Raw genomic sequence first — 20528 nt, 5'->3', positions numbered from 1 at the left:
GAACTGAAACGTTAGCTTTCTTACATAGCACATATTGCACTTTTACTTTCTTCTCCAACACTTTGTTTTTGCATTATTTAAACCAAATTGAACATGTTTCATTATTTGTTTGAGGCCAAATTGATTTTATTGATGTATTATATTAAGTTAAAATAAGTGTTCATTCAGTATTGTTGTAATTGTCATTATTACAAATAAATAAAAATGTTAAAAATATATTTTTAAAAAAGCAACAAAAATACGGCTGATTAATCGGTATCGGCTTTTTTGGTCCTCCAATAATCGGTATCGGCATTGAAAAATCATAATCGGTCGACCTCTAGAGCAGATATTTAACAGAGTTTCTGGAAATCATAGTCACAAACTGATGGAGATTTTACAGAAATGTGTAACTTTTAATCTGCAGTTATTCCATTAAATGTGTTTTTGTCAAATGTTCTGTGTAACTTGTTAAAGTAGTCCTTGTGCATAGAGTTGTAGGATTTGTTAAAACTCTGAAATCAATGGTTTTTAAATTTGGCATAGATTTTTTTGTGAAAAATCTTAGTCAGTGCAATTCTGTTATCGTGGAATTGCCCCAAGGTCGTTTTAGTCAAATTCTGTTTGAGGCTACCAATTGAATACAATCATTAATCTAGTCAAACAGAAGTATTAACCAAGTCAAGGTTAAAAACAGAGTGTAGTATTTGGAGTATATTTTAGCCTAGGCCTGACCTTCAACAATACAGAGTTACAAAGTATGACCTCTGTTTCAAATAGCTACAGTATGACAGAGGAATAAGTAAAAAATAAGTCACATTGTAACACACAGTACAAGGGATTACATCTGATCAACTGCTTCTGTCTGAACGGAGTATTATGGGCTGTTTCACTAATCACCCTGTTGAGGTAAAATAGCTGACATGCCTGCTGTATTCATTCTGAACCCCTAGCTGTAATTATTTGAATTCCTGGTTGCTACAGCCTATTAAACCAAAGTTAAACTTCACAGACTACTGAATGTAAATGCCACAAGCATGACCTCTGTTACTTCTTGGAGTCCACAGCCCGGCCCCTGGGAAGCTATAGTTCAACTTATTAGAACACTGTTCAACAGTATCATCTATGGGAATGGGGCCTGCATGTTTTTGACTACTGAACAATGTCAGGCATCTTAACAAATGAGAATTACAGGTCCATGAGATTTCCCTTTGAGCCAAACCAGGTCTAGTTGGAAGAAGAGCTCTGGGCCCGTTTTCCTGAAAGCATCTTAATGCTAAATTCATTGTTAGAAACAATGGTTCTAATGATGAAGTTATCCTTAAGACACTTTTGGCCCTGGTAATTTATGGCGAGTACAGCAGCCCCTGGCTTTGAACACTAGTATGGTATTTCCACAGACTGAGATGAAGGTGAGACGTTCTGAAGGGTCACTGAGTAATCAGACAGTCTAGAACAGGTGTAATCTACAGATGTTTCCATTTCAGCTTTCATTTGTCAGAGGTTGACACTATAAAACTCATATGACCCTGTCTGTTTGTGATGACAAGATTGATGTCAACGACATACAGTACCAAATAAGGTAGACATGTACTGTAGTTCTGACAAGGATGTTGTTCTGACAACACCTTGTTGTTCACCTTCTCCACACTGAGCATGCAAATTGTCTCTCAGTAAAGACATCCCTCAATGGGACATTTCACTGACAGCATGACATTTGTCTGTCTTGTTAAAGAGTAAGTATAAGTCAAATATGAGAAATAATCCCTAATTTTCTCACATGGTCCCTGTGATACAACAGGATTAATTCCCATCAGGAAGCTTTTTTCTTTTTCCAACAACAACTTTTGTTCACATCACTGAGAAGACTGCATTACCTGTCGGTTTCAAAACATTGCGAGATTGACATGTGGACGTTTGCAAACCAACTTGCTCTGGCTTCCATGTTCATATGTAAATTCTAGATTGGAAAAAGGGTCGTTTTTCCTCATGGGCTATATTTACAGCCCAGTCAAAGCAGTTGCTATGGAGAGACTCAGAGCTCTTAGACAGTTCTATCTAAGACACATTACACATGTCCCGCATTCCATAGGAGGAACTGATTACATATGTTAAAAGGACTCAATGCAAAGATGTCAGATAATAAATAACTAACTAAAGGGTATAAAAAAAACATAACAGAAGGGCCTAAATCGATCCATAGTGATGTTGAAACTAAACTAAAACTGGGATTAAACCATGACAATTATACTTTTGATAGAGTTTCTAATGATATCTTATAAATTGAAAAATACACTTCAGAACAAATATTGAAATGAAACGTACTTTGTAGAATCTCTGGACATACCTTTAACAAAAGAGTGCAGTGACTTGGTCCTCACCACCCAGGTCCTCACTATGACGAAGGTGAGAAATTCCAATGTTGTCCTAAGTCTGAGACATCCCACCCTTATTAGGCATGTAAGTATAAACTCCCTTCTGCTCACCTCCAATCTACTGAACCGCAGTAGAGAGTCAGGGAAACTTTCATCTGATGAGTGAGCACCTTCCCTCCCTTCCCATAGGAGTGTGCCAGACACACTCCTATGACTCTACATCTGCAGCTAGCACCCCTCACATCCAGTCAGATGTTTCCTTATGAACAAAAGTGGACCGCATAATGGATACTTGGTAGTCATCAGATTCCTTTTGTTGTTTGATAGGAAACCCTCTCCATTACAAGTGACCCATCTTCATCCTTGAATGTTTCTAACCAAATCAGGAGCTAGGACCGAGGAACATGAGTCCGTCTCCAACATCCAGAATGCAAATCCCTCTCCCTCCTCTAGTTGCATGGGCACCTTTGAAAACAGAGGAATATGTCCTCTTCGCTCTCTAGAGGTTGAGAGCATGAGGCACTCTGTCTCCAACACCATAGTGTTATACAGTTCTCCTGATCCCTGGACTCATTTCCTGTTGAGGTCTGATATTTGCATGCAAGTGGCATGGTGTTCGCCAGGATGAAAATTAACCATATATAAAAGTCCCTTCATTGTGTGTGTGTTCTTCCTCCTAAGCAGGCACCAATGTGGCCCCACCTATTCTGTTAGTACTACTTCACATAGTTGTTCTTCTAATCATCCTGACTCATGTATCAAATGAAGCTGTGTGATTATTGAAGAAGGTGAATCATGTCCAACAAGGCCTTGTGATTCTGTACCAGACTTTGACTGAAACTACAGAGCACTCTGCTGGACACAGAATAAATATAGGATCTTATTCACACCGTTGAGGCAAGGGTTCACAAAATGGCAAACTGCCATGCCAGACAACTTATTATACAACCTTTTTGTTGTAAAATCCCAATAACATTTTGTTCCCTTTATTATGCTTTGATTCATAAGAATAGTTATAATCCAAGATCATGTTAAACCCTGTCAAAACAAGTTGTAGAAATACTTGAGGAATTTACAGTTCACATGTCCATGAGCACGATATTTACGTTCCTGAATAACTGCTGCAAGGCATTCTTGATTTCTTCACATCGGTTTCTCTTGACTGTGCATTCATAATCTGAATATCTAGCGGAGAATCCCTTCTAGCCATAAAGGGGACCTCCTCAAGCCACATAAACGATGACTACTTTTTGTATGTTGTCATTCACTCACAGGAAAAATCTCCTGTGGATCCGAAGGTGCCCCTTAAATCGGTTAACTGATCCTTTCAGAGTCAAGGGCTTGGCGTCACCCTGTTTTGCTATAGGATAAAGCCAAGAATGGCATTTCTCTCTACATCTTAATGACCGCTTCAATGCCCCAATATTCCTCCATCCTTTAACACACACCCTTACAACCCTGGCCGGGGTTATCAGTTCCTCCACAGAGATCAGACAAAAGGAACATGGGGTGTCTGGAGTTTATCCCCTTGGGAAAGACTCCTCCCCACTTGGCTGTGGTGAAAGACTCCTCCCCAGGAAGCAGCATATGCACAGAGATTGAAGCTGAGGATTAGTCATAAGTCTACACCATCATCGTGCACATTGCAACCAAAGGACAGGAAAAACTCAATACCATAGCCATGAATCATCACTAGCGACAAGACAATGATTCTTATTTTTCTTTCTTAAAATTTGTATTACAACTTCTTATTTTTTACATTTTGTATTTGGGCTTTTGTAATTAAGAATAGAATATCGTACTGCATTGAGGGGAGTTAAGCAATCTCTTTCTTGCTTCTAGACTTTGTTTTATTTACACTTTACTTTTACCTCTAAAAGGACATTAAAGGGGATGTTAATCATTAGCTTGGAGGTCAGTAAATAAACCCGAATAGCAGCAGTGACTGAGGCTGAGCACACAACCTGAACCTGCATTCCACACGAAATGTCAAGGTCAGAGATCTAGCTAGTTGTTGGTAAGTTTGGAGAACTCCTGTGCTTACAAGTGAAACTGTTTGTGGTTGACATTTTTTCCTAAGACACCGCTTATCCTTCAGACCTGTTCTTAAATATTTGAAAGTTCACTGTACACTTGTTTAATGTGCATTCTTCCATTTCAGTTACCTGGTTCCTGACAAGGAAACAGGTAAAGCTCAACTGTCAATTATATACATTCACACTATAATTTCCCACCAACCTGATAACTCAAAAACAAACCTTGTAATTTACAGTGATAAGACTGAATTGGGGGACAGGGGAAACATTTCTCTGCACTGCACCACCATTCCAATACTAATAAGGGAAGGAGAAAGTGGTTGAAAGAGATTCAAAGTTTTAAACACTTCTGTTCAAAAGACCCTGATTTAATCCTGTTAGTTTACTTGCAAAGCAATGTTTGAGGGGTGAAGGATCCAGCAGTGTCAAATTGACCTCAGTGCACAGGCATGTGATGATCCACTTATAAGACCCCATTCAACATGACCCCCAAAGAGCCACTTCAGCTAGGGTTTATTTAAAGTCCCATTTCCTCTGGACAACACTGGGTCTGATGGAGGTCCGAGATGTGAGCACATTGTAAACTTTACCACCAGGCTGTGTGTCCACAGACAGGCCCATGGCCCATTAGCACTTCCCTGCAGAGTGAGCCCCACTGAGGGAGGGCAACATTCTGGGGGACAGCTGGGCAGAGAGGAGAAGTTGAGGGGGGTCAGGGAGGGATGTCCTGGGAGTTCCCTTGTGCCCTTCCAGGACATGCAGCATATGTTCTCAACTGAGGTTAACTGACAGATATCACACAGGAAAAGGAAAACTCCAAATACAAGCAGCATCACATCACAGAGGAAACTAATGTGGGGTTTTCTAAACGGAACAAGATTCTGGAGAGCTTTTTTAACAGACAGCACAATAACAAGGCGAACTTCCCCAGACCTTGGAATGAGACTCAGAGTCTATGACTAACTTGCGTAATCTACTGGAAGAGTTCTGGGTGGAATGTAATTGTAAGGGGCAGTAAAATCATTCACATTGAAATGAATCAATGTGACTGATTGTGGGGAGTGGGAGGCAGGGTCCTGAACAATGCAGTGGAAGACATTGAATGTAGTGCTATATAAATTCCTTGGCAACAAAAGAGCCCAGACCTGATCCTTTTCACCATCTGCCCAAAAACATTGATGAATAGGAGGTTGTCTCTGGAAATATAAGTCCAGTGTCCACCTTACAGTTTGTGTTGCATAGCTTGGTCCCAGATCTGCATGTGCAGTCTATAGGTCATGGCATGACAGTAATAGAAGAGTTTGCTGAAGCACATACAGATCTGGACTAGGTCATACTAAAAGTCACTGCCAGTGCCACTGAATGAGACTAGCATTAAAACCCTTTCTAAGCAGTCTCCACGTGGGACCAGTATGCATGTCACCAGATCTGGTGCAGCCAGCTAACCTATGGCTGACTGATAGAGGAGCAGAATGAGGGGTAAAAGAGTTAAGCTCTGGAAGCCCCATTAACAAGCAGCACTCAGAGAGGAGCAGTCATCCCTGCCTGGCCAGGTCACCACAGTCTGTAGCCCCAGGCCCACTGGGCTGGAAAAGCTGCTGCTTGGACTGGTTCCCATCAAATTCCTCAGTCTCCTACCCCTTTAAAGCTCCATACATTCTGCAAACACAGATACATTCCAATTCCAGTCCTCATTACTAAGTAGGTCAGGGGTAGCTCTCATCTATGGCACCCTGGTCCTGAGGTTTGTTGGTACTGGGTTCAGACATGTTGTTCCATCAGCAGCTTCACACAGCGGTGCTTTAGCTTTCATTCAGCATGGAGATAGACTCACACCCATTTGGTTTGTTCGTTTGCTTAGAAGAAGTCAGAGTTTGCTTGGGAGGATAATGCACCAACAATTGATCTAAAAACACAGATAAACACCAAACAAAGAAAGCTTAAACAATGCTAAAATGTTGTTTTACTTCCTCCATTCAGACAACAGTCAATTCAAAAATGTATTAAATGACTCTGGGGGGGGGGGGGGGGGGGTACTAATCCACCACAGCCTGACTGTATATATTAAAACATTTCAGCTGATATATCAAATGAAATAAAGCCATCTTGGAGCAGAAGCAGACTATTGAACCCAGGGTTTGTCCCATGCTAGCCATGTCAGGTGTACAGTAATTGTAAAGCTGTAACCAGTAAAACCAATCCCCCAGATGTTCTTTCAGCTGAGTGGTCATGTTATAAACCTTTGGGCTCTTTTGACCCGAGAGGTGAATTTGAGCGGGATAGTCACGACAATGACAGACTTCATTGTTTACCTTTCAACACACATTCCTCTTGCCTCTTCACTTCGACCAATCATTACCTCAAAAGAGAGAGACAGCATTCCAAGCTGCCTGTTAACAGTTATCCATCCAAAGCAGGAGACAAATCGACAACTCCACTCCACACACTAGTCCAAATGAGCAGCAAGATGTTTTTTTAACTACAATATGAGGGTGGGCTAAATCAAAAGTTGAAATTTGTTTTAGAGGCTTCAATTGTAAAGGTAGTCTGAATGCAGTCTGAGCTATAGGCAGTCTGATGGAACGGGACAACTCTTCATGAGGGCGGCACACGTCCCCCCCCTCCCAGCCACTGGCCTCTTTTGGCCGTGGTGGTGGCAAAGGGACGGGTGGGGAGGAAAAACAGAGCCATTGACACATTGGCATTCTGCAGCCAGAGTGGAAGCTCAGTGCCAAAATGTATTCAGTGGAGAAGGGGGGGGGGGGGGGGCACAGGCAAGTTCTTTTACTGAAGATAATTAGCAATTGAAATACCATGGAATTTAAGGAAGCACCCCCCACCATGCAGGTCAGCTACATATGCTGGCCAAAGCATAATCATTGTTTTAGAGTCAGACACATCCTGATCCTTGTTTTGGTCTGAGCTATGCAGAAGGGACAGTCCAGCTCCGGAATCACACAAAGCGCCGCTCTGCCAGGTCAGCCCTGACAGACTGTGGGCAGGGAATTCATGGGTCTCTGAGCTCTGCTTTTCCAATCCTTCAGATGTCCTTTATTCTGCAGATTTCTAGACCTTTCCACCTACCCATGCAGTACTTTGGCTGACGGCAAATAATCTGCAATTTTGGATTAGAATGCCCTTCTATCAATGTTACATTAGCTCTCCAATGCCGGGACGCAAAACAAACATTACATTAAGTCAAAGGAGGTTAGTAATGGACTTTGAGCTGTAGACTGCCAAGTGATCATTGTTTGCCAGTGCATCTGAGATGTCACATACTGTACGACTAACTATAAAAAGGTCAATAAGATGTTAAAAAGGCTGGTCTTACCTTCCCCCATTGGGCCCTTATGGAGAGTACTGTGGGACGACTCTGGCATGGCACTCAGGCCTCAGGACCTGCCAAGACAGAACAGAGTCAGGTCTCAAGTCAGCACAAGTGGACTCATTGTAGTAAAATTAACATGAAACTTAAGCTTTCACATAATAATGCAACTGTTTTATTTTTTAACTAGGCAAGTCAGTTAAGAACAAATTCTTATTTTCAATGACGGCCTAGGAACAGTGGGTTAACTGCCTGTTCAGTGGCAGAACGACAGATTTGTACCTTGTCAGCTCGGGGGTTTAAACTTGCAACCTTCCGGCTACTAGTCCAACACTCTAACCACTCGGCTACCCTGCCTCCCCGGCAGCAACAGAACAAAACATTTTGTTCCTCTGATGTATGGCCAATGTTGTGATGCCCTGTTGTCAGTCACCTCAATCTAGATTCTACATTCCATAGTATTGATCACAGCATGTCCATCTCCCAGAAGATGATCACCAGAATCAGAGGTGTACACCTTTCCCATTGCTCAGCTGCCCCAGTTATGTGCTTGTTACACCATCGTATTGTGTGCTTATACAATCTATACCATGCTAGACAAACTCATTCATTCCCCACTCCTCTAAGCTTGCACAGGTGTGGGGAAAACTAGCTGGATTCTTATCAGCATTTAATAGAGAAATTCCTCACATTCCACTGATTACTGCATGGTTAGTCTGTGTTTGAGTGGCTGGCACAAGCTCTGACGTATGGGGCTCCAGAGGGCTTTGTATATTCCTGAGATTACAACATGAGCTCATACCAGACCAGTGACTGGAAGTCTGGGGGAGTGACATGAGACAGAGCTGGAGGGTCCTAGCTGGGATGAGACATCCAAATGCTGCAGCCACCTGAAGAAAAGGTTGACGGGAATGGTGAAATTCAGTCAAATAAAGCCTTACAGTAACCAAACCACAAAAACATTTCCAATAGCTAGCAATCCTCTTCCATAAATTGCCCTTTGAATTAGTAAGGGCAAGGATTTAAATGCATCTAAAGCTATTTTTCAGGCATAATTGTTCAGGCTACACAGGTTGACACAGGAGGCTGTTGAGGTGAGAACGGCTCATAATAATGGCCAGAATGGAGCAAATGGAAACCATATGTTTGATACCATTCCACCTATTCCGCTGCAGCCATTACCAAGAGCCCATTCTCCCCAATTACGGTGCCACCAACCGCCTATGGTTGGGAACTTCAAACACAGTGGCCTGCAGTTAAGTTTAGCCCTCATCATGCCAAAGTACTTTGGTCTTACTGATGAGAAGTGTCACCGCCAGGCCCAGCCACCCTGCCAGTTTCCCACATCACTGCTTCTTTCCCTCCTTAAATCAAATGAATACAAAATACTGGGCCTGAGAACTCGTCTCCTGTGATTCCTAGTAAGCTTCCATCTTTCAAACAATCACATATTTCACCGCAGCTAGATTGGAGAGGCAGGAATTTGTCAGGGATTAGTATCGTGCACTGTTCCGAGTGCAATCTGTGGCCATTGCCCTGAGCAAGCTGACTCGCTGAGGCCAAGCCCACTGCCACGGGAGTTGGTCAACTATGTTGCACAGGAACGCTGGGAGAAAACAAGACCCCTGCTCAACACATTATATTCACTTGTTTAACAGTGAGAAGTGTGCCTGCAGCGCCTAGTGCATTGAGCTACTGAACAAATTCACTTTCGACAGGTCTGGAACTCTGACCTCAGAGCTAACCCAGCTGAATAACCATGACTACACTAATCTCTGAACCCTCACCTGGTAAATGAGTGGATAGACAAGCAAAAAAAATGTTGAAGGTAGACTTCTATTAAGACACACGTTCAAAAGTTTGGGGTCACTTAGAAATGTCCTCGTCTTTGAAAGAAAAGCACGTCCATTAAAATAACATCAAATTGATCAGAAATACAGTGTAGACATTGTTAATGTTGTAAATGACTATTGTAGCTGGAAACAGCTGATTTTTAATTGAATATCTACACAGGCGTACAGAGGCTCATTATCAGCAACCATCACTCCTGTGTTCCAATGGCACGTTGTGTTAGCTAACCCATGTTTAGCATTTTAAAAGGCTAATTGATCATTAGAAAACATTAGACTTGCTACAACCTAAACTATAAATTCACAGCGTCATTTCAGTACCGTGAAATTCCCCATGTACAGAAAACAGAGAAAACAAACTTGGATGGAAAAATGTAATATTAATGAAGTGGTCTTCTAGCAAGAACAAGGTCAGCCGAGCAATTTATCACACCAACATAGTTGTACTGCGTTTTAAACTTCTATTATCCATCATCTCAGGTTTGCTGAGCTATGAAAACTGTAAAATCACTATTTTCATAAAAGGTGGGAAGCACAGCTTCCTTCAAATCCTTAGGAAAACACTAGCCAGGCTGACACAGTCATGTGAAGGGGGCCCCTTGTGCTGGAGCCAGCCTTCGTTACACACAAATGGATAGCATTTGTTCCCACAGCTGATAAGTGTGTTAGCCGCAACCTGAACCTCCCTTCTGGAGATCTGGAGCTTGTTCTCTAAGTGGACCCAGATGCCACCACAAATAATCTAAATGGTTGTTAAGTTAGAGCGCTACAATGGATCACTTGGTCTGTAATATCCCTTTCAGCGGAGTAGATAATGTCCCTTGTTCCTGTGATCTTACGGTTTCTGAGCTTGAATTCCAACTGGAAACTTTTTCCTAACAGACGGCAGTTGCGACAGGCACATGTTGCCCTGAGATAGACTGTGCTCAGTTGGAGAAAGGGAGAGAATGAAAATTCTAATTAGGTCACTGTATTAACTGTGTCCAATGTCCCACCACAAACGGATAACCATAACAAGCGGCCGACACGGTCTTCCCTGTATTTGAGACCCAACGCCTGGCATTCTTGGGGAGTGATTACTATCTGGGGAATATCATTCACCACTGACCGCTCCCAGTGTTGGGAGGGAAGTAAAACCTTGAACTAATAACAGAGGGCAGATTATGGAGGGTAAGAGAAGCCCAGGCATCTCCTCTGGGTAGACATGCCACTCTATGTCTCTCCAGAGAGGTTTACAGACAGAGGGCACAGACTGAGCAAAAAGGAAGCGACATTTAACCAACCTGGGAATTTTCTATTGAGCACCAAGGATAACATCAATAATATTGATTTATGAACCATAGGGAATAATTTCATATCACTTACTGACTCCATAGTGCCTGAGGGAGGTATCTGTCAGAGGCAATGAAATACAGTGGGGTTGGAAATTGACAACCCTAATAAAGATGAGCGTAAATTACTATACTAAACAATTCAAATAATAAGCTATGGTATACTCAAAAAGTAGGAAATTATATTATACTAAACAAAAATATATTTTTTTAAATGCAGGGTTGGTGCCATCTCTCATGAGCTGAAAACAAAATAAAAATACGGGCCTCCCGAGTATCGCAGTGGTCTCGGGCACTGCATCGCAGCGCTAGCTGTGCCACCAGAGACTCTGGGTTCGCGCCCAGGCTCTGTCGCAGCCGGCCGCGACCGGGAGGTCCGTGGGGCGATGCACAATTGGCCTAGCGTCATCCGGGTTAGGCCGGTAGGGATGTCCTTGTCTCATCGCGCACCAGCGACTCATGTGGCGGGCAAGGCGCAGTGCACGCTAACCAAGGTCGCCAGGTGCACGGTGTTTCCTCCGACACATTGGTGCGGCTGGCTTCCGGGTTGGATGCGCGCTGTGTTAAGAAGCAGTGCGGCTTGGTTGGGTTGTGTTTCGGAGGACGCATGGCTTTTGACCTTCGTCTCTCCCGAGCCCGTACGGGAGTTGTAGCGATGAGACAAGATAGTAACTACTAACAATTGGATACCACGAAATTGGGGAGAAGGGGGGTAAAATAAAATAAATTCCATACGCATAAAAAGCTTATTTCGCTCAAGTTTCACACAAGCTTGTTTACATCCTTGTTAGTGAGCATTTATCCTTTGCCAAGATAATCCCTCCACCTTCAAAAAAGGCTCAGTGCCATTGTCCTCGCAAGGTGAGGTATTGAAAGGTATTGAAAACAGGGGTGCAAATAACTGTGATCCCTCCCTACCTTTGAGAGAAAAAAAACATCTTAGTATAAAATAATTCCCCCCTTTTCTTTTTGCATACAATATAGCTCAACATTTGAAATGTTGCTAATCTTTATCAAAAGGTGTGAATCTTTCCTCTGTATGTGAATAATAGCTGAGTGAGGGAGAAATGACTTCACTTTTGGCTGCTGTGTCAGAGCAATTTCCTTGTTGCATATACAAGTAACTGACAAAAGAAAAGAAAATGCTTGAGTAAATGAGGGCTATAAAGTATATTGAAAGCAGATGATTCCACACAGGTGTGGTTCCTGAGTTAATTAAGCAATGAACATCCCATCATGCATAACAATGCCCAGTTCCCCATTATTTTGGCCTCCATGGCTAGAAGACATCTCAGTGACTCAGTAGCTCAATCATGTAGAGAGAACCTGCTCCCTATTACATGCAACTGTAAACATGTCTTCCCCCATGAATGATGCAGCCCCCCCCCAGGCCAATTGAGCGATTGCGTGTGACTAACAAATTTCAGTTAATTACTGTAGCTCCCACCTTGGGCCAATCAGTGTAATTCTGTAAATGCCAGATCTTTATGGCAAGACGCATCATTCACCCAAGTTTAGTCAAAATCGTGCCAGTTCAGCCTGAGATATCACGTGTGACTAATGTACGAACATACTAATGGCCGGGGACAGATCCACATTCCCCTCCCCGAATTCATTGTGGGGGACAATTCACTTGGCAAATTAACGGTTTCTGCATGCGACATGAATCAATAAAACATAATAGGAGGGGGCAGGCTGAGAATACTGCAGTAGAATGTAGGCTGCTCCACCTTTCTCACAGTCAGACTACATCACATTCCCTCTCCAACAAGTCTCAAGGGATTCTGGGAATACTACACAAGTCCCTGGGGATGTCCTCATTCAGACAGAACACTGTCAGGATGTTTATATTCAGAAAGTGAAAAATAAAAAGCTAACCGAGCTGACAGACAGAGCCTTTATTATTTCAGTGGTAGGGCCGTGTTTATCTTGCTTGACCTCTCGCTTACCCCTGTCTACACCCACAGAGGAAAAAAAAAAAAACACAATTCTCTGTGTCAGAGAATTACCCTCTTTCCCACATTACTCCTGCACTATGTCCTTGACACAGCCCACAAGAGACCAACAGCCTTTCATTCACAGGAGAACACAATAAACCAGACACATACTCGCACTCGATTTCAATCAAACCAGCTCCTTCTAGAATAGCATCTTCGTAACCTTCGACTTCTCCCAGACATTTAACATATGGGTCGTTCCACCTCAAAAAGCACTAGAAAATAGGTTAAAATCCTTATATTATTTTGATCTAAGAAATAAAGCAAATAAATGTATTTAAAAATGGGCTTTTGAAATAAGATTAATATAATTTTCAATAAATATAGCACCTAACATCCTAATATAGCACATAACAACATTTAGACCAAACTTCCTAAAAATGAGTAAGACATTAGGAACCCCCCCCCCCCAAAAAAACATGTTTAAATGCCCCTCAAGGACCCCCCACTCCAATCCCACTTAAACAACCAGTATACCGTATCAGTTTTCTATGTCTGACAAGTAGTATGGAGCTGCAGCTCAGAATGTTTTTTCCACCATTCAGAGGAATTAGTAATTGAAGTTGTTAGGTATAAGTCCCATCATACATCCTGACTACTAGATGGTGCCATTCCTGCAAGTCGGTGGAATTATTTTGCGCGGGTAGCCTACAAGGAGTGCTTTTTTAAAGTGATGAAAACATGACTGGTTGTGCTAATGCCACATTAAAATGGTAATACATGTAAAAAGTTAAGAAAAAAAGGGGGGGGGGGGGTAGTCCCGTACTGGTTAGAAATACAAATCTACTTTCACCCATGCATCTTCTTAACAATGACATGAGGAATGCATCCCCCAAAAAATGTATGCCCCCCACATCCCATGCCAAGCCCACCCAAACCACCAGTATCAGTTCTGTTTCTGACAAGTACTATGAGGCTGCGGATCAGAGTAATGTTTCTTCATTCTATGTAATTCAAAAATATGTAATTTCCCAGTCAATTTGTTGATGATTTTTTACCCCCTGTTCAGAGAAATTAGTGATTGAAGTTATTAGGTTTATGTCCACTCATACATTCTGATACTACCAAGCTCTGTTCCTGCTATTATGTGAAAAAAAGTGAACAATCTGAGATTGTGGGCATCATGGCTTGCTGAAATGACATGGCATGACCCATACGAACTCTTTACTTTGGGCAGCTTTGTACACTGAACAAAAATATAAATGCAATATGTAAAGTGTTGGTCCCATGTTTCATGAGCTGAAATAAGAGCCCAGAAATGTTCCAGTTGCACACAAAAAGCATATAACTCTCAAATTGTTCAGATTTGTTTACATCCCAGTTAGTGTGCATTTATCCTTTGCCAAGATAATCCATCCACCTTAGAAAAAGTCGCAGTGCCATTATCCTCGCAAGGTGAGGTATTGAAAGCTATTGAAAACAGGGGTTCAAATCATTTATGGTTTAGATAGGTAAATGAACATACCTAATGAGTGGAAAATGCTGTCTTCGTCATTGGCAAGTTAGGACGTTACTGGTGAAGAACTGGACTTACGTACGCAATATTTTTAATGGTTGTATGCTTCACTATCTGATGCCACAGAGGGAAGTGGTCCCCCATAATGTTCTGCAGCATGAAACTTACCAAGAATATGACTGCCAATAGATAAATCTCACAGTGGAAGGCCATTCCTTCTCTTGCTAGAACAAAAGTGGTACCTGCTACCCAGTAGCAACAAACCTATCGATTCTACTTGTGGAATCGCAATGCTTGTCGTGGCCAACAACTTGACTTTGAGCCAATCAGAGAGCACAAACCCCCACGACATTGAGCCATAAAAAATAATAATCTCAGTACACAACAGACGAGCCAGTCACACTTCATATACAATGTAGGCTATGGGATGGTAGCTAAGTGCACAGACAATGCACACAACACTAAATACTTCCTCCAAGCTAGCTAACCACTGTAGCTGACAATGCTGGTCATTTATGAACATTTTAACATCTTGGCCATGTTCTGTTATAATCTCCACCCGGCACAGCCAGAAGAGGACTGGCCACCCCACATAAACCTAGAGAGGAACCAGGCTCTTCCTAGGTTGTCCTTTCTAGGGAGTTTTTCCTAGCCACTGTACTTCTACACCTGCATTGCTTGCTGTTTGGGGTTTTAGGCTGGGTTTCTGTACAGCACTTTGAGATATCAGCTGATGTACGAAGGGCTATATAAATAAATTTGATTTAGCTAGTATTGACATAACTAGCTAATCCATTATGATTCAATGTTCATGAAACAGCTGCCAAGTTAGTGCAGTGTCCTTAGCTAGCTAGCTAGCTAGCTATGTTGTGCTAGCTGGTGCATATGCTAACACTAGCTACCTAAGCATTCGGCTATGTGCTGGCACTGGCAGTACAGGATGTGGCCATCTGGCTAGTATCTACAAGGCCTTTCTACAAAATAGCAACATTATCACAGATAACTTTGAATTTAGACCATAAGCAATAGTCATGATATGCATTGTCCAACACCACCACTGCCACCTTCTGGTTTGGAGTATTTTTACAAGGCTGAGTGGCTGACAACTTTCAAGGTCTTTGCTGTTTGAACACAAGAGATATAACAGTGTCGGCAGTCAGAGGTGCTAAGTATTGTTGGCAGGCAAACATTTAACAATCCTACCTTTGTCTGAGCTTTACCATGTTTTGAGAGGAGATGGGAAGCCTGCCGGTCAAACTTAAAGGGCAAGTCCTTAAACTGAGATAGAGTCTGATTTAAGTGCAGTTTTATAGCACCGTCAACGTTATGATGGCACAAACACTTTATCTGACCTCAGATCTCCAGTCCTAAATCACACTCCACTTTCAAAGCAGGCTAATGTTTATCTTCTACGTTGACCTCTAACTCTGTGCGGAATCCTAACTCAAACTTTGGAGCCCAGGAGGGGAAAACCCTCAATGTTTTCCACTTTGACATTGCATGTGATAGTTCTCATTTTCAATTAAGTGTATTCAGAACCAACGCAGTCTTGTTTAGTCCTTAAATATATTGAATAAGGTGTTGAGTCAGACATGACCAGAATCTATTATCCAACATTAATCCTAACCCATGGACAAGGCTAAGCACATCTTTGTACTTTTCATGCAACACCAAACTAAGCTACTGTTGACCACCAAATAACATGCGAGGTTTGTTTGTCCAGTAACAGACTTATGCAAGGCTCTTGGTGGTTTACTAAGATATCTATAGACGTAAATGCTTGAGTCATTTTGCGAGTGAGATAAGGGGCATGAGTTGAAAGACGTGTGAAAGTCACCCTCTCTCTCTGCAGCTCAGCCCTTATCAGTGTGACTATCAGGAAGCAGAGAGAGAGCTAGAGCAACCCAGTGTTCTGTGTAATGTGTACATACAACAAGTTGCATGTGTACAACAGGCTAGTAGAGAACAAGACGTACCTGTCTGTGCCACCGACAAAGAACAGTGCATCTCCTCCCAGAAGAACCATAAGACACTTCACCCAGTGTTGCCCTTGATGTTCAGTACTGAAGATATTCAATGGAAGTAGGTTAAGCGCTTTCTACTTGGAATGGACAACACTCTTCATGGGGGTCCATAGAGTGATCGTTTATCTATACTGAACAAAAATATAAAAACAACAATTTCAAAGATTTGACTGAGTTACACACAGTTCAAATAAGGAAATCAGTCAATTGAAATAAATTCATTAGGACCTAATCTATGGATTTCACATGACTGGGAATACAGATACCTTAAAAAAAATAAAAAAATAAATTAAAAGTAGGGGGATGGTGCAGAAAACTAGTCAGTATCTGGTGTGACCACCATTTGCTTCATGCAGCGCAACATCTCTGTCGCATAGAGTTGATCAGGCTGTTGATTGTGGCTTGTGGAATGTTGTCCCACTCCTCTTCAATGGCTGTGCGAAGTTGCTGGATATTGGCGGGAACTGGAACACGCTGTCGTACACGTCGATCCAGAGCATCCCAACCATGCTCGATGGGTGACATGTCTGGTGAGCGTGCAGGCCATGGAAGAACTGGGACATTTTCAGATTAAAGGAATTGTGTACAGATCCTTGCGACATGGAGCCGTGCATTATCCTGAAACATGAGGTGATGGTGGCGGATAAATGGCACGACAATGGGCATTAGGAGCAAGTCACAGTATCTCTTTGCATTCAAATTGCCATAGAGAAAATGCAAATTGGGTTTGTTGTCCGTACCTTATGCCTGTCCATACCCCCACCACCACGGGGCACTCAGTTCACATCAACAAACCACTCTCCCACACAACGCCATACACACCGTTTACCATATGCCCAGTACCGTTGAAACCAGGATTAATCCGTGAAGAGCACACTTCTCCAGTGCGTCAGTGGCCTTCGAAGTTGAGCATTTGTCCACTGAAGTCGGTTATGACGCCGAACTGCAGGCAGGTCAAGACCCTGCCGAGGACGATGAGCACGCAGATGAGCTTCCCTGAGACTGTTTCAGACAGTTTGTCAGAAATTCTTCAGTTGTCCAAACCCACAGTTTCATCCGCTGTCCAGGTGGCTGGACGATCCCGCAGGTGAAGAAGCTGGATGTGCATCCAGGCCTGGCACAATTACACATGGTTTGCGGTTGTGAGGCCGGTTGGATGTACTGCCAAATTCTCTAAAACAATGTTGGAGACAGCTTATGGTAGAGAAATTATCATTAAATTCTCTGTCAAGAGCTTTGGTGGGCATTCCTGCAGTCAGCATGCCAATTGTACACTCCCTCAAAACTTGAGACATCTGTGGCATTGTGTTGTGACAAAACTGCACAGTTAAGAGTGGTCTTTTGTACCCCGCACAAGGTGCACCTGTATAATGATCATACTGTTAAATCAGCTTCTTGATATGCCACACCTGTCAGCTGGATGGATTATCTTGGCAAAAGAGAAATGCCCACTAAAGGCGTCAGCATGCTTCAGTTCAGCTGGCGGCTAGCCAAATTCATCCAGGCGAACAGAACGAGTGCGCTTGCAAACGAGGAAAAAAAAGAGCACTAGTTCTGTTTATCCATTTTGAGACAGCGTAGCCAGTAAACACTTCCTCAAAATGGTCAATTAATTTAAGATAACATCAATTAATGACATGAGTTTTTGCCAAGGATATCTTATTTATGCAATTTTACATGAATTAAGATGTTTGGTGCAGTATTTCTCAATGAAAAATGTGCATGAAAATGAGTTGTACCTTGTTGAATGACAAAAGACTTGATTGAAGAATCCCTACTGTTGACCAATCACTGACGAAGGTGCGTAGACTTCAGCTTGCCTCTAGAAAAAAATGTTTGCCCAAACAAGTCAAATGGACTTTTCATGAACCTTAATTGTGTTTAATTCCAGTGCAACTGCTGCTGGGAAATTTCCTTTGATTATAAAAACAGCCTGCAGTCAGGACCTCTTTGTTCTATTGTAACGCCCATCAGCTGAAGCAATTGGGTTCACTGGGTCAAGGATTGTCAATAATGAGTAACTTGGGAAGAAGCGATTTCAATACAACTAATAAACTAGGAAAATAGTAGAAATGTTTAAGACTCATCCAAGTGCAAAATATAAATCTAGTTTATACACTATATTGGTCTCAGATGTCTCCAGCCAGAAAAGGTGAATTTTAGAAAGCCTACAGATCTCTGCAGCTGGTCAACATTCAGTCAAAAAAAAAAAAAAAAGTGTTTAGAATATAAACTCTTACCCTTTGTAGTTGAGTTTAAGACATATGTTTCAGAAGAGGTACTTTCCTCAATTTGCCTAAATCTTGTGAAGTTCCACAGGGTCCAACTACCAATCCCCTGTTGAAGGCATCACTGGCATGACACGGAGCCTTAATTTGACATTTTCTCATGTAAAGTGGACTATTAAGGTTGGGTTTTTAAAGCCAAAAGCTTAACTCTACTCTTCCACCTTTCATCCTGTCAAAACACTTTGGCAGATGTGTGTCACGAAGACCCCGTCTGCATAGTTATGGAATTTAAGAAATACAAGGACGGTCTTGAGATGCTGGAATTTACCAAAACAATTGCGGCTTCGATTGAATAATTTGATGGGCATGAAAAAAAGAAAAGAAAAACACGCGCCCTAAAATCGAGGTATCGGCCATTCACTCCTATGCTGTAGTTCATCATAGGGAAATTCGAGGTCCGACTTTTTTCTGTCGAACTGTTTCTCATTCAGGATCAGAAATGTTATTAGCGTTAAAAACACTTACCAATTGTTTGTGTGTGTAGTCGTCTCCCTGTGAACTTCTGAAAGTTTAGCTGTAGTTTTTCAGTAGACTATATTATGAATTTGGTTTTACTTTTCCAAGTCCTTGTTTTCCATAGATCAACTCACATAGTCAAACACAGAAATACTCCCGCACATCCCCAGTTGTCCTCTACTGATTATTCACAGCTGAGCAGAACACAGCGAAGTACAGCGAGCGATGGTCAAAGACCGCCTACTTCCAGAGCACGCTTAAACGGGAGAGTGGTAGAATTTGTCGTCTCAAATTGTCCAATTTAGGATTAGTTTTTGTGTTATTTGCCTCAAATAGTGAGTGAATATTATCCCAGATTGTTTCTGTATTGAAATAAATGTGTTTTCTTTTAACGTCTTTTAACGTCATCACTGTTTATGGGCATCTGGAAAATGTCACAAATTCAAGTTTCTACCAATCCCCTTATTCAAATTAACACAAGCTAATATTTAGGCCTAAAATCGGACACACTTTAGAGCATGTTCAACCTCTTCCTCTCAGTCAATTGTGTGGATTACTCCTGAGGGCCCAGGCAGGCAACATGACAAGTTAATAAACCACTTTCACACACCATCACTAAGTCTTATGATCTTTTGATGAGGGTATCCAGTTCCTCCCTATACTGTAAAAGATCCCTACAAAGAATGGCAGACAGATAACTGGAGTGAATCAATTGAAGGAACTCCTCACTTGTGGCTATTAGTAAAGGGATGCACTTTTCTCTGTATTCCCCTCAGAATTCCCTTTAGCAGTCTCCTGTCAGACTTGCTTCTATTGAGAAATGTAACCTCTGAGCTAATCTACATAACAATGACTAAGGATGTCCTGTCCTAAAATGGACATCTTGTCAGCAGGGACTGTATAAATGGTGCACCTCACTCTGGTAGTTGATGAAATTACAACTGACTACATTTAGGCCTACAGGGGGGGCTGTGCATTAAAGTCAATGTTTACATCTGCTGGTAATGGTTGGGTAAATAGGTAAGAGCCCATCATATATTACCGTTTATGACACAAAACTAATTAAACTGTTTCTGATTCAGGAATGTTTGCCGGGTTATTAATGGTCATTACAAACATTTACCAAATGTGCGAGTGTGGCGAAACAGTATTCATTTCATGATTACATTTATTGTATGTTAAAGCCCTCATGCAGTCTTTCATTTGATTTTTTAAATCATCACTGTATGTCTAATAAATCACTGTGATTAAATAATCAAAATATTTTTTAGCATTTAATTCCCTGCACCTCCTTTGGCCCTTGAAATGCTCCGTCTGATTGTGTGGGCTTTATGAAACAAATTTGAAGATATTTACATACACACTGATTGGCTGATAGGATGGTGGTCTATAACCTACCTCCTTACCCAGA

General features: G+C 42.0%; 1 protein-coding gene across 10 annotated transcripts in view; it reads right to left on the bottom strand.

The window, feature by feature from the left end:
• The window catches only part of LOC110505479 (pleckstrin homology domain-containing family G member 3), a 46976-nt gene extending 27600 nt beyond the window's left edge, over positions 1–19376 (bottom strand). The window contains exons 1-5 of one of the 10 annotated variants that reach the window (XM_021584724.2): positions 19127–19376; positions 18113–18195; positions 16326–16504; positions 8518–8605; positions 7722–7789 (exon numbers count right to left, since the gene is read on the bottom strand). In XM_021584724.2, the coding sequence (XP_021440399.2) occupies positions 7722–7770 (49 nt within the window). In that variant the 5' untranslated portion in view covers positions 7771–7789; positions 8518–8605; positions 16326–16504; positions 18113–18195; positions 19127–19376. Of the gene's footprint in view, positions 1–7721; positions 7790–8517; positions 8606–16325; positions 16505–18112; positions 18196–18613; positions 18937–19126 lie in introns of those variants that run through there. The other 9 variants (XM_021584723.2, XM_036962362.1, XM_036962364.1 and 6 more) reach the window with 9 other exon arrangements.
• Between the last annotated feature and the right edge of the window lie 1152 nt (positions 19377–20528).

This window comes from Oncorhynchus mykiss, chromosome 25 (genome assembly GCF_013265735.2).
Source record: "Oncorhynchus mykiss isolate Arlee chromosome 25, USDA_OmykA_1.1, whole genome shotgun sequence".
Lineage (NCBI taxonomy): Eukaryota > Metazoa > Chordata > Actinopteri > Salmoniformes > Salmonidae > Oncorhynchus > Oncorhynchus mykiss.
Note: the sequence above shows the minus strand (reverse complement) of the source record. Positions and strands in the feature narration are given on the sequence as shown.